The 14,628-nt window shown below is 48.2% G+C and overlaps 1 protein-coding gene across 1 annotated transcript in view; it reads right to left on the bottom strand.

Annotated features, from left to right (window-relative positions):
* Positions 1–1,301, bottom strand: part of COL27A1 (collagen type XXVII alpha 1 chain) — a 163,260-nt gene extending 161,959 nt beyond the window's left edge. Inside the window, exon 1 of the mRNA XM_074608623.1 lies at positions 656–1,301. Coding sequence (XP_074464724.1) covers positions 656–711 — 56 coding nt within the window. The 5' untranslated portion in view covers positions 712–1,301. The remainder of the gene's footprint in view (positions 1–655) is intronic.
* Between the last annotated feature and the right edge of the window lie 13,327 nt (positions 1,302–14,628).

Below are 14,628 nucleotides of genomic sequence, written 5' to 3'. Positions count from 1 at the left end.
GCCACCAGGCACCCGCCTGCCTCCGGCCGTGCCTCAGCCCTTCCCATGGCTCTCCCGCTTCCCGGAGGACTGCGGCGGCGATCTCCAGGTACCGGTGTCCCCACGGCCCCGCGGGACGGGGACAGGGAGAGGCATTTCCCCCCTCCCGGACCCAGGCGGGGCTGGGGAACCTGCCCCCCTGCCCGTGCCCGGACGGCTGTAGGTGTGCGAGGGGGAGCGGGGAGGTGGAATTGCCCGTTTTCTTGCCTCTCGCGTGGGTGCAGCATCGGCGCCCACCCCCCCGGACCAATTCTCGGGCTGGGAGCTCCTTTTCCCGCTGTGTGAGAATGGGGGGAGTGTGGGGGGGCTCCTCCTGCCCTTCCCAGCCCCGAGCCCCCCGCTCTCACCCCAGCCCCATTCCCACCCTCCCGCTCCAGCGTGGCCTCCCTTCTCTCCCAGCCCATTCTCCTCTCCAGCCCAGGAGTTTTCACATCATCCCCTGGCAGAAGGAATGTCTTCCCCCACCCCATCCCCAGCCACCCGGGAGCGGAGCTCCCCTCTCGGCCCGGCTCTCCCCTCCCGCAGCCCTCCCGGGATCCCCCGGCTCCCCGGGTACCCCCATCCCCGCCCGGGATGCCCTTCCCCAGCGCCGGGAGAAGTCGGACTTTGTACTCACCCCCTGCCTGCTGCTGTAGCTCTGAGTCTGGAGACCGGCTCTGATTCCGGCTCCATCACGTTTAGTGCATTGTCTCTTTCGGGCAATTTTTGCGGCAATCCATCAGAAAAAGGGGGACAGGCCGGTTTGTGGGTACATCCTTCCCAGGAGCTCAGCTCTCTGCCTCTCTAAGGGGCTCAGCTGTGTCAAAGACACCCCCTGGCCCGGACGGCTCACTCCTTCCTCCTTCTCTTCTGGGTCCTTTTGCTTACACAGATCTTTTAATCCCATTTAACTCCCTCTCGGCAGACTGCAATTACCTTGGGAAAAAGGAGAGAGAACAGAAAGTACACGCTAGGAAGCCAGGCTGGCCCATGGTCGCTGGATTTCTTGCCTCTCTTTTTTTTTTTTTTCCTCCTCCTTATTAATAGTACAATTTCTGTGATCTCTGATTTCCAAAGTCCTTGATTTAAAGTGTTTTTTTCTTAGCTGTTACTTTTTTTTTTGGTTTGGTTGGTGGTTGTAATTATTATTTTTATTTGCAGTGCAGATGTGCCTCCCACCCCCCCAAGGATCTCTCCTCTGGACTTAGAGAGAAGAGGAAAAGGCAGATTTTGAGAAATGAAAATTATTTAAGGATGTCCCTGCTGCCTCTCTCTGCTGCCCTCCTCTGTAATACCGAAGAACTTACAAAAAATAATACAAAGTAAATAAATAATTAAAAAAATAAACTCTTTCGGCCAGAAGAGCTGCGGAGAAGCAATCAAAGACCCCTTCCAGGCTCTGCAGAGGAATTGCACAGGCCCCTGGTCGGGGGGAGGCTGCTGATGGAGATCGCTCTCCTCTGCACTCACCTGCCGGGGGGGCCAGGAGCCCATTGCCCAAACTGGCTTCCACCCACCTCACCACGGGCTGGCCAAGGACCCGCGTTATAAGGTACCCAACATGGCTTTTCCTTGGGCTCAGTGCTTGGCAGAGGTGGTTGGGAGATGGTGGGGGGGCTCGGGCGTGAAGGAGAGAAGCCCTCCCTGTCCCTGCTCCCCTCTGCACCCTGCCCTGCTTCCACGGGGAGGGGGAGACTGGGGACTGGGTGCGGGGCATCTCCAGACCCCCCTCTCCTCCCACCACCAAATCATAGAAGCTGAACCCCAGGAGGGCAGGGAGAGGGGAATGAGTTTTCTTATGCAGGGTTCATCAGAATAAATCAGATCCCAAGTCCACTTAACCAGCTCCATCAGGAGAGGGACTTCTGCATGTGGATAAAACCTGTGTCCCTGTGCCCCCTCCCCTTCCAGCTCTTGCAAAGTCCCACCCAGCTGGGACCCAGCCACCATGCACCCCCCAGGGTGATAGGCAGGTCCCTCTTGTCCACACCAAGACACAGCTCTATGGGATTCCCTCGGGCAGGAGAGGGCAGCCCACCACGCTGAGCCCTCCCACCTCCTCCCTGCACCCCTGGGTGTCCCCTCGGCCCTGCTCCCTCCCCCCTCGCCCAGCATCTCTGCCTTAGGCACTTACTTTGCAGCGAGGCAAGAGGCTGTGCACCGTCTCCTCGCAGCCCCGTATTCATTGGCATTCATTTGTCCCATCAGTTTACGGCAATTTCTACTTCTTATAAAACAATAATTAAAAAAAAAAAAAGCAAAAGGAGCAAGAAATAAAAATAATAATCACCCAAGCCCCTTCCTCACTCCTTCAGTCTCAAGGTGTCTCCTGTGCAGGGAGCCCACGAATGCCTGCCAGGCTCACAGGTCAGGAGCGAGCCAAGACTTGGGGTTCCCCCAAATTCAACCGATAATCCTTCCCCAGGACTGGCGCAGGCAGGTCCCCCTCGGGCCAGCACTCCACTCGTGGGGCATGGATGCTGCAGGGATCCAGGAGAGAAGAGAGGTTGGGACTGGGCGCTGGGAGGGACATGGATCTGAAAGAGGTGGAAATTATAAGGCTGCCCTTGTCCTTTTAAATAGCTGCAGCCAGGGGACTCCGCTGGCTGGCTGGGGTGCCCCAGGTATCCGGTTTCAGCAAACATCAGCTAATGAGCAGAGATCCAGCCTCCGAGGGGCAGGTTCAGGGCTGCTCTGCAGGCACGGGGAGGCAGGGAGGCACCCAGGGCACCCTACCAGCAAGGGATGGAGCAGGGATGAAGCTGAAGGAGGGAGGGAAGGGCTGCAAGTGAAGAGCTACACAGTTACTGGTGCACCAGGGTGGAGGGCAGGCTGCAGATCCTTGGGTTGCAAGGTCTAGAGGGGAAAGGACAAGTCCTGAGAGGTGCTGAGCATCCAGCATGGGGCTGGGCATCAAAGCTGAGCCACCCCAGGGTCTCGCTCCACAAAGATAGGGGTCACATCATCTCCCGAGACAGGGTGATGGACCAGGCAGAATTAAAGCACCTCAAACCTGGATCTGTGCACTAAACTTAGACACCCCATGGGAGGAATACAGCCACAAATAGGATCAACATAGACCCACCGCGTACCTGAACTCGAAGCTAGAGGGGAATGATGTTATGCTCTGAGCAGAAAATTCAAGGACCCACTCGCCTGACTCAGCAATGCAAGTTTTACTCAAAAAACTGACCTCAGAATGTGGCCAAAAATTAAGGTTTCCACCATAAATCAGATTTCCCGTACACATGACGTCTTCTGTTACCATGCATGCTCAGGGCTTCTCTCTTTTAATGCATATATTTGACCTGTAGTTGCGGTTTTACATCTCCCAATTTCTATAGGCGTAAGATTTTATTCATACCTTTGCTCTAAAGCATCTGCATTTTGCTTCCTTGCTTGCTATAACAGATGAAGCTTTCAGTAACAATAACAAAAAATTTGAAACAAGCAGTGTTATGACTGGGGTAGATAACTAACAGTCTCATGGCCCACTGTCCTCGAGAAAACCTTTTCAGAAGAGAACAGCTAAAGTTACACATCCAGATACTTGTAAGAAATTCCTGTGCACAGACAAACCTGTGCCAAAACCCTCTGAAGACCCAGGAGCTCAGACAACCCATCCACACCACCTTTGGCTTTAGGGACAAAAGGCAGTCACGTAGCTTATCAGAAATCACATAAAATCTCGATTTTTCTTAGCTATTTTTTCCCCCAGCTGTTTCTTCTGTGTTTCTCAGTCACGCATTCCTCACTGAGAAACATATTCTAACCAAGCCTAAGTGTTTAAGATAAAGCTTGAATCTATTAAAAAAAAAAAAAAGAGCTTGCAAAGAAGCGTGTGGAAATTCCTAATGCTGTTGAATACGCCTTGTATCCTCCTGCCCTTTTCTACCTTTTCTCTCTTCCAAAAGCAGCAAGTATTTAGTAACCTTCCTTCCCTATCAAAAAAAACGCCGCGCTACCCCGAAAAGAACAAGGCCCCGGCTTCCCAGAGCTGGGGATAGAGAAGAAAGCAAAAAGATGTGCTGCATCTTTTTGCACAGACGTACGCAAATGGGATGCGTGTGGGTAGCTGGTAGGGACTGGCAACGCTTCAGGTCCACAGCACCGCACCAAGGACCACCATAAAACACACTCTGAGCCCCATCCCCAAATATTCTGCACATACTTAACTTTGCTCAGATGAACACTTTCAAACCAAACACATGTATAAAAGCTTTTCTAGCATGGAGACGTAAATGGAGCTCAGCAGTAGGAAAAAGGGAATTAGTTTAAAACAAAAGGAAACCCAACGTTGCTGAAGCCAAGACTAGTGCCAAGTGAATTCAGGTTCAAAAATTAGACCTCATTCTTCAGAAAGAGAAAAGCCACAACATATGATCTGAATAGAAATATATTTAGCAGATTTATTTTTCTTCCCTTCCAAATTTAAATAGAAGCCATTTTAAAACGCTAAATAAACTGAAGTAAATCAGCACAGCAGTGAAATGAAAAAAAAAAAAAAAAAACGAATTAGAATTGACTGTTCTAGTTTAATTAGCCAAAATAAGAAAAGTACAGGGGAGGAGGAAATGCCACCACACACCACACAACATTGGGAACAGGGAACAGAACACTTGCTTTTGACAAAATGCACCTCTCCAAAAAAGCAGCATGTCATTACTGCCTAAATAAATACAGCATTTAAAATATTCATCCGTATTTAGCCAGTTTCCAGAAGAATCAGTACCCACCTCTCCTCAGGATCCCTACCTTGGTTAAGCATCAAGGCTCTTATTAATATAATTTTGTCTCTTTGCTCCTCTTGGAAAACCAAGCGTGAAGGCATCTAGGAGCCATGGCGGGCAGGGTTACAGCTGTGTGACATGACTCACAGTGCCTGGCTTCAGGGAGCAGAGGAATCCCAGACACTAACCCGAGTTTGCCCTCCCAGTTTGGCTTGGCCTAAAGGACACCACCAAATTACAGTTCAATCATTTTTACCTTTGCATAAGTCCAAAAAGTATCCTGAATCACTCACTGCCCCCAGAACTCACAAGGAATTATAGGGATATATTTGGATATATTTAGATAAATGCCCTATTCAGGTTTAAAACCGTGGCATGAACAGGCAGCAGGCACAGGCAGCACGAAACCTGAGGCACCGGAAAAAACTTATGGGAGGGATCAAACAAACATGTGAAGGAGAGGTGGGATAAAGAGCCTTTCTCTCCCCTCCAGGCTAAGGATCTGCACCCAGCCTGGATCGGGACTAGCTAAACTTGGTACCTGGCTAAGAGTTGCTGGAGCCACAGGGAAAGGGGAACCCACCCTGTGGGAAGTGCCACTACCAGGAAGGGGTGATGGTCTCTGCGATCATGGGAGGACACAGCTATGTGGCCACGTGGTATGTCCCAGTAATACGTATCACATGGAGCAGGGCTACCGGGGAGGGATGGAACCCCGCCTGTAAACCCAGCAGGAACAGAAGATTTACCAGCCCCAGGCACGGGACTCATCCCCCAGCCCAGGCACAGTCACAGTGATCCAGGCAGTGGCACAGGTGGCACCGGCTGCATGAGTCTCCTGCTCATGGGGATGTCTCGTTGAGGGCTGACCTAGCACCTACGCTGCAAGAAGCCCCTGGAGAGCTGTAGGCGGGTGCCATGGTCCTGATCCCTGCCTGTGGGGGTGCCACTGAAACCATTTCTGTCCCTTCTTGCTCCCTTCAAGGACAGCCCAGACCCTCTGCCCTTGTGTGCTCCACACGTTGCTGCGATGCTCATTCCCTGCAAAGGGTTTCCTAAACCCTACACAACTTTTCTGTTCAGAACCCGTATTTAACATGACCGTACCAGCACATGTCACATTCATGACTATTTGAATGACTGGCACTAGTTCAAGCCCTGGACTAAAGTCTTCCCTACCCTGTAGGGTCCCGGTCATGAGCAGAAACCTGCTGAGAAGTCACTGCACCCATAGCAGAGTCAAGGTCTCCATGAAGGCAGAGGCTAGCCCAGCTGGTGTCCAGTTAGCTGATGCTCCTACTCATTTTCTCTTAGTGGCTTCAGCCATCCCTGTAAGAACAGGAGGTTTCAGCTGAGGAGCAGAACATGCAGCACTCCTGATTTTAGGGACGACCGTTTGACAATTTTGTGATGCAAAAGCTGCTGTAGGTTATGTTTCTTGTTCCTGGTGTGTACGGAGGGTATTAATTCTACAGGAGAGGTACAGAAAGCTCAAAACAAATGTATGTAACCAAGCTACTGCCCAGTGCTATTTTCCCCCTCTCCGCAGCCTTTCTGACAAACTCTATCCCATCCAGTGCCACAGGCCAGCGGTGACATGTTTGAACTTCTGCAGCCGTTTGATGTAAAATGTTTTAAATTCTTTTCGGGAACACTACAGGCTTTTGTCTCTTGACCAGTGCTGTGGGGATGCCATGTCTGGCAAAGACTGATCTTTCTCTGCTTTCCAACTATACCCCATCACACCGGGCTGCCCAGCCAGCCGCGAGGTGGGAATGGCTGTTAATCATTAAACAGAGCCTTTTTCCATCGGAATGAAAGGAAACACAATGCAGCGATACAAGTCCAAGCCCACCCCTCCCAAGGAAATGCTGCCTGCTAATTATAACTCTGTCATACACTTCGATTTAGATATTTGGAGAACTACAGTTTTACAGGACAGCTGTAAAGCAAATTGTTCAGCTGATGTTACAAGCAAGCAGCGTTGAACTGACAGGTAAGCCATGACAGAGTAACGCATCAGCGTGCTCTGACAGGAAGATATTACAGCTCCTAAATCCTGACTGTCTTTCTTGAAGATACCAGATTTAAATAAAGGCTGATGAAGGCTGCCTGGTTTTGCTAATATCCCTTTATTTTCCCTGTCTGTCCATCTGTTCCTAAGCTGCATTCAGTCTATCCCTGCTTTAGGATCTATTCGGTCACTGGTGCTACTGGAAAATACAAGAGAATCAGCAATACTGCACAACTTGGAGCCGTGTCCTCCAATCTAAACACCAGCCTAAGCTGTTCCACCATCTTTGGCATAGCATGGGGCTCCTGTGCTACGTTTTGAATGGCACAGCAGATAACCAAGGCCAATTTCCCCCTTTTACCATTGGCGAAAAAAATAATCCACCATCCACATTCCTACTGGGCTGCTGCTGTCTTCCAGTCTGGAGGTTTGCTGGTTAAACGTGGTAACGTGTCAGCCAGCAGAAGTGCTTTTCCTGCTGGTGTGCCAAAGGTCCCTGGTGGGTTGGTGGAGGTGGACGTGTGCTGTCCTGGGTGAGTGCAGGTAACGCGATCTTTCTCTAAAGAAACAGCACAATCTTTTCTTCATGAAACAGAACCACCCTGAGAGCGCCTTCTCCCGTGGCAGAGACGGACATTACACCAGTACGTAAGTGCCTGGTGATCTAAATTTCCTGCGCATTAAGGACAACTGCCGCTGTGGTTGCTTAACTACAACAGCAAGACAGACAGAAACTAAGCCTGGGTCAGATTCTGAGTAGTTTCAATGGGGAGGGAAAAGGAAGAACAGGTTAGAAAACATCAAAATAACTTTTTGTTATGACAAACATTTAAGGTAATGCTATATAAAACAAAAAGAAAATAAATGGGTTTTTTACAAGTAAAACAAGATGTATTTTTTGTTTCTGATTTTGATTTTGAAAGTGGAAAGTTATCAGTTCCAGCTACCATAGGAAAGATAACCTCTGTGTGCTGGTGTTGGGCGGGCCTGGGGAGCAGTTTACAAGTAAAAGGGAAATCATACCTGCCTTGTGTCTGGAAGAAATTGAAGTGGAAATGGTAAGTCCAGGGCAAAAATGAAGGAAAGGCAAGACTAGACAGAGTTGAGATGAGCATCTCTTGAGCTCCACCCTGCACTGGGCTCACTAATGACACCAAAAATGCTTCTTGAGCAGAGACAAGAATGAGAGACCCCTTGCACGTACACACACCTGTACGCTAAACAAAAGCTTATACTCCACTGTGTTCTGAGGAATCAACACCAAAACAACTGCAATTTGATTAGTGCAGTCTGAGAGTAACTGTAAGATACAAACCAACCATAACAAAGAATTGCTTAAGGTAATTTAAGCCACAATGTCCTGTGATGTAATTTCGCTTAACAATTAATCTATTTCTGCAACCAGCTGCCCATCCCTGTCCTGATGGAAAGGGATGTGGCTGGTTGGGGAAAAAGAGGTGTCACCTCGTTTCTTCACAGCTGTTTGGTCCTGGATGCCTCAGACCGACCCTGTTGGCTTTTCTCTGCCTGGAGGCAGTAGTGCCCAAAGCATCACACACTAACCTAGATCTCAGCAGAGCTCAGTTTTGGTTTTCACTATGCCAGTGACCTACAGGGTGACCTGAAGCAATTTAAACCATTGCTTTTGTGCCACTATTTTCTTGTCTCTAGAGTGAAGCTTGTGATATAGATCATCTTATGTGCAAAGATGTTTAAGACCTTCAGACACAAAGCACTGCCAGTGAACTGTTATTACTTTACTATGCAGTTGGCAGCAGCTTCTCCTGCAGGAGAAAGTGTAAATCTATTTCCCAACCAGCTTTTATATTCACCACAACCTGCCATCGTCCAGATGCACAGTTCATTAGAGATTGTTCAGTTTTATCTGGCTGTAAAGTCCTGTGTAAAAAAAACCCCTTGCTGATTAAACATGCAATTCAAATACATCTTCTGGAGTACAGTAGACAGTTCCCCGCGCTTTATCTGCACTGACTGAAACGCAATCTGTGCCACTTAGAGCAGAACAATGCTCGATTTCTTCATACTTTGCTTGAATTGTTAACACATAAAGTAGAAACACAGCCCATTTTCACAGAGAAGTTCTCTTCTGACATACTCAGTATGTTAACCGAGAGTATACAAATCTGCTTCAAAGCTAATAGGCTTTTTTTCTTCCAGCAAACACACTTCTTCACATCTGCACACTCTCTCTCTCCACTTCAATAGCAATAGTATTTGGTAAAGCTCTCCAAACTGGAACCACTGCAGAAAGACTGTATTTACTGATGTTTGGGTAAGAACTAATAAGAGACCTGGTTGTGTCTCTGTTCCTCCAACTCCAAGAAAAAAAAAAGTCAATATTTATACACCCACTGGTGAAATAAATCCCCTCCTCCCTGGAGAAGAGGGAAATAAAATGAAGTGATTGAAATGGGGTTTTATGGAAGGAGACTTTGTTTGTTTGCTTATTTGTTTTCAGAGCTTGGGAGGTGTTTGATGGTGTTTGTTTTGTTCTTTTTAAATGTTATTGTAATTTAAATGCAATTGTACTGTACAGAGTACATCAAAGTGTCTTCACAGTGGGGCCTTTCATTAAGGAGCTCTTAGCACCAAAAGCTCAGGAGCCCTTGCATGCTGCTAGACTCACCACTGGATCTGGTGGACACAAGGCTCAGGTAATGTCAGGGGCTGGACCATCTCCATTCCCACTGAACACCCTCTCGGGATGCACTGGACTCCACCCTGATGGGGTCAAACTTGCTGAGTGAGAAGCGGTTAAGGTTCCAGCAAGTTAGATACAGTATAAACAATTTCATCAGCATTGTTTTAGCTCTCCTGGCACAGAGATCCCATCCAAAGCCTGTCAGGGCCAACAGAAAGACTCATACTGGCTTCTCAGGCCTCCGGAACATGCTCTGGTTTCACCAGGGCTTCTTGCTTTTATAGATCCATGGCTAACTCCAGCCTTTCTGGTGCACAGTTCCTTTGAAAAGGAAAGATCTACCAATACGAGATTTGCTCTTTGCCTCACACAAACAGCTTTGCTGGTCTTCCCCCTCCACCCACAGTAAGGCTCTTGGGCTTGTCTGTTCCGTGTGATTCATAAATCCCTTTACTAAAGCAATAATCAGGACATCAGGGACTCTGATCCCATCGACATGTCTGTTGAAGGTAGTTTCTCTCTGCCAAAGGCAAATCCCCCTGAACTACACACCTGGACCAAATCCCCCCCAGCTCTGCAGTGCCTGGATTTCCAGTGTGAGCTACCCCATGGCAGCCAACCAGAGTGTTAAGTGTGCAGCATGACTGACATCTCCGCACTGTTAATCAGGAAAGCCTTTATTTTAGTTAGAATTTTCCTATCAAAAGTATCTACTGTTCAATCCTACATAATGAAGTCACTATTCCTATTATTGTTGTTTTTTAAAAAAGAATTCTGAATCCTTTTGCACAAGACACCTGAAGTTTTTACAGAAGAGAGAGTCACTGGGATGCATTTCACAAAGCTGCCAGAAAACTGTTTCCTGGACTAGCTGCTCCATAGCAGGCAGCGTAGCAGCCTTCCTACCGTGGTTTTGGAGGATTTAAACTGCTAAACTTGTTCTTGATATAAACTGTCAAAGTGCCACTGACTGCAGCTGGGCATCCCCCATTCACCATGTAGAGATCTGGGAGCCGATATGTATGTACTTGCAAACAGAAATAAATACGTAAATACTGCCAGCACTCAATAGCAACCTCTCTGTGGTCGGGAAAAAAAAAAAGGCAAAAGCAAGGAGCAAATGTTAGTAGGGTTGGTAAAACGCCTGCGTTTCCACTGCTCACAGTTACAGCAATAGAACTACAATGAACTTCTATGCGTTCGGCTGAAATTTATAATTGTGGAATAGCACAGAGAATTTATATCTTTCAGAGAGGTAGCCAAGGGGGTAAGTCCTCGCAGCATCCAGTGACATCCCTACAGACGAGCCATTATACAGACCAAAATCAAGACGTTTAAAACCTGCTTCCCATTTGCCGTTCCCCCAAAGTCTGTGGGGTTGAAGAAGAGCCTTGTCACTGATGAGGGTTAGTTCAGGGTCAAGTTCTACACTCCAAAAACCAAGGAAGAAACACTGTTTACTCTTCAATTTCTTAGAAAACAGTCAAATCCCTCTTCACATGGAACATCTCATTTGTGTGTCATCGGCAAACTTTTCCACTGGCAAACTCGCCATGCTTCAACATTTGCTTCATACGTAAGTGAAATTTATGCTTTATCAGTGTCATCTTGCTTCATAGCCAGCCTGAACACCTGCCTTTCTTCTGCTACAGTGTTTTTCTCTGGCTTTTCTTCATTATGAGCTAACATTAAACTATTTCTTGTTTAGATTAAAAAGGGCAATTTTTAATCTCATTCTGTTGCTCAGTGTATCTTGAGATGCTCTTCTCCAAACAGCTCTGACTGTGGCTCTTTTCCTGTCAAATCCCATACTGAGCCCGCAAACCGGACCAAAACTCACTGAAGACTTGCATTAATCAGCAGAATGCAATAAATGAGACTATTTAATATTTTAAGTCTTCAAAGCCTTGAATAAGCAACAATACTTTGTTAATATTCTTGTCAGTGGCTACGCCCCAGGCAGGGAGCAGGTACAGTATTTTCTCTGTAGCACTGCTGTAGTGCACCTGACAGCCCCTCTGCCGAATGGCTAACGCAGCCTCAGTCCTTAATTGATGTGGCTACCGTGGCTTTCACCTTTGCCTGCCTCAAAATAACACACACAAAACACCCAAACCAGCCATCCCCATCAAACGCATGATGAACAGGTCGTTAGTACAAAAAACACTTTGATGCCCCTAATGTGCCTTTCATCATAGAATCCTGAAAGCACTTTGCAATTATTAGTGTGATCCCTAACTCACCACCCACCCATACAGTTTTCCCTAATTTACCAGCTGGATATACAGAAAGCCCCAGATACATAAAGGTGCGATTCTGAAAGAGATGCCTGAGCACTCACGCATTCCCCAGCAATCTCTGGGAGCTGTACTTGTCACCCCAACTTCAGAAAATAAAATCAGGCCTTCAGGAACTTGTCCCATCCCGATCACAGTGAGTAGCAAAGCAAGGAGGAGAACCCAGGAACCCAACCCCATCACACCACAAGTCCCCTCAACACCATTGCACTTGGCAGGTATTGCAAAACACGCCTGGCCTACGTACAGGTCAGCAAAGGGAAAAAATAAAGTTTCTCTGTACTCTTCACCCCTTCGTCCTGAGCAGTTTTGTTTTGGGTTGTTGGCTTTTTTTTTTTTTTTCCTCTTTTTTTCTGAGATGCCGTTATTAAACAACAGGAACAAACTAGTTTCTGGGTAAAACTTTCCCCAAAGTAGTTGGAAGATAGCAAGAAATGCCAAGCTTTCTATTTTCCTCCTCCTTTAAAGAAGAAGTAACTTTGAATTAAAATAATTGTAAACAGCACTGATCAGCATTTTATTTTATAGCTTTGATTTTTAAATTATTTTTTTTTTTTTTTTAGTCCAACAAAGACCACCCTCTCCCCCTAGCAATACTAGGAGGGGACTGTGCTGAAAATTATAGATTCCAGAGTTTGCAAGAGAACCACAAAAGCTTAATTATAGTTATTGACATACCAAACACCCACTGAAGGCTTAATCTTCCCTTGGCCAGAAATAACCACACAAAATTAAGGTAGCAAACTGACATCAACCAACTGAAACTAGGGACAGCTTATTAAAGCACCAGGGCACAAAGGCGTGCATTGCTCACCTCCTACCACAACCTAGAGGAGACACAGGTGCATTGCTGTCATCCCACCAGCACTAACGATCTGGTTTGTTTGGGGTGGATTTTACTCCCCATAGAGGAGGGTTGCACAGGTCACCCCGTCCACATGTCTTTCTCCCAGTAAAGGCCTGAAATCGCTCCCGTCTCTGCCGTGAGATTCACTACCTGTGTTCTGCATGATTAAGGCACAGTGCACCCATGCTGCTCCCATTCTGCGTGTGTGCCCCCTATCCTCCCGGGTACCCTGACGGCAGTGCTGGAGGGAGGCAGCCTTCAGCCGCAGGAGAGCTTTGCAGAGAGAGGTGCGACACCCCTGGGAATTAGCAAGTGCCTGGACTGGCCTGCCCCAGCCCAACCCTGTTTGCTCTCGGGCTGTGCTGGCAGATCCTGAAGGAATGGTGCTTGTGGGCAGCTCGCTGCCCTCCAGGCAGACTCCCCGCCGCCAGCAGCTGCAGTCACATCAAAGACTGTATGTCTAAAGTGATGCTAAAAGGGTTAGAGAAGGCGAAGCATTAGATGGGGTGTTCCCAGGGAGCCCTAGGACACTGAGCATCAGCCCCTCTGGAGGGATCCTGGACTGAGAGCATCGCCACGTGGCATTGCCTGAACACACCGCTAACAGGGCCCAGCAGCCCTGCAGTTATCAGTGATTTATGGCCTGTCCTGCCGCACTGCTCACACAAAGCCCCACAAACTGTGAACATGACCTTGTGACAGCCTTGGAAAGGCAAGGAGAAGCCTGATTAACCAGGCAGATGAGGCACAGGCAGAGCAAGGACTTAGTCATCGTCACAGGCGAAGGTTGACAAAGAGCTGGGGAGACAAAGCAGAGAGCTACCAGAAACAACTCTCATTTATTTTCATTTCATCAGTATGGGAAGTGCCCATCTCTGTCCCCACAAACCGCAAGATGGGTTTTTTTGAGGGGAGGGGGAGGGTTTGTTCAACCTGGGCTGCGTTTGCCCCAAGGCCCTGCACGCCTGTCACCTTCCACTGCAGCCATGGAGCCCTGTTTGTGCAGCGGTTCCCAGCACTCTGCACAAATAACAACAGGCTGGACCACAAAGCCCTCATTTAGCCTGGAGCGAGTGTATTCCTGCAAAAACCCGCAAAGAAGCTTTAAGGAGCTGTAGGAGTAGACAGCTGACCACAAGAACACACGTTTCCCACTCACACCCAGCACCTCGCACCTCTCCCGTGGGGCCGTTAAAGACCACATAGAGAAAGACCAAGGGCTGGATGTGCAGCACCGCAGGCTTGGGCTGCATGGGGCTCGAGGGATGTAGCTATGGGGAAAGCAAGTTCAGGTAGGCTTAACGTCAGCCTGAGTGCTTCCAGCAAGTCCCCACGCTTGCATATTCCCCACCCCCCCCAGCAAGTCCCCACGCTTGCATATTCCCCCCGCCCCCCCCCCCCCATCAAGGGACACTGCCTTTGCCTTGTGTGTGGATGTTACCTGGCACAGCTTCGGCATCCGTCCCCTCCCAGCAGCCTGGGTTTCCCCACCATACCTGTTTGATACAGAGGTGTTCACGTCAAAGGCTTGGATGGAAGCTGTTTCCCAGCCAATGCACATGGTAGACAAAAAGCTTTTGTAAGAAGGGAGAGGTCGGAATTAACCCTTTTCTGTAGTGAACTTTGTGGCATATACATCCAGGAAATTTGTCACTTAACAGCCTGGCCCAGTGCCCAGTGCATACCCCGGCCGACATGCTATTTGATTCACAGGTGGCACTTCTGCAACCCCAGACACAGCCCAGAGGCTGCAGTAAAACTTCTAAAGGAGGCGGACAGTGTCAGGCAAAGCAGAGACCTTCCCAGAAGTGTGGTACCAACACCTAGATACTGGCTACAGCAACGCTCGGTGCTCATTTAGAAGAGTGATCTAAGAAGCCTCCTTAAATCTGGAACGCAGAAAGTAAATGGAATAAAAGCTAAAGCTGAATGGTCTGGTTATTGAAAACAGCATTATACTTATTTGTTTCTCATCTCCTGTGCACCAGTTTTAGTTCACTGAATAGCTGCAGAATTCATTGGCGTTATTCCTAATTTTACAATGATTTGGGAGAAGAGGG

This window comes from Larus michahellis, chromosome 15, assembly GCF_964199755.1.
Source record: "Larus michahellis chromosome 15, bLarMic1.1, whole genome shotgun sequence".
Classification (NCBI taxonomy): Eukaryota; Metazoa; Chordata; class Aves; order Charadriiformes; family Laridae; genus Larus; species Larus michahellis.
The sequence above is the reverse complement of the archived record's forward strand: the minus strand, read 5'-3'. Positions and strand labels throughout refer to the sequence as shown.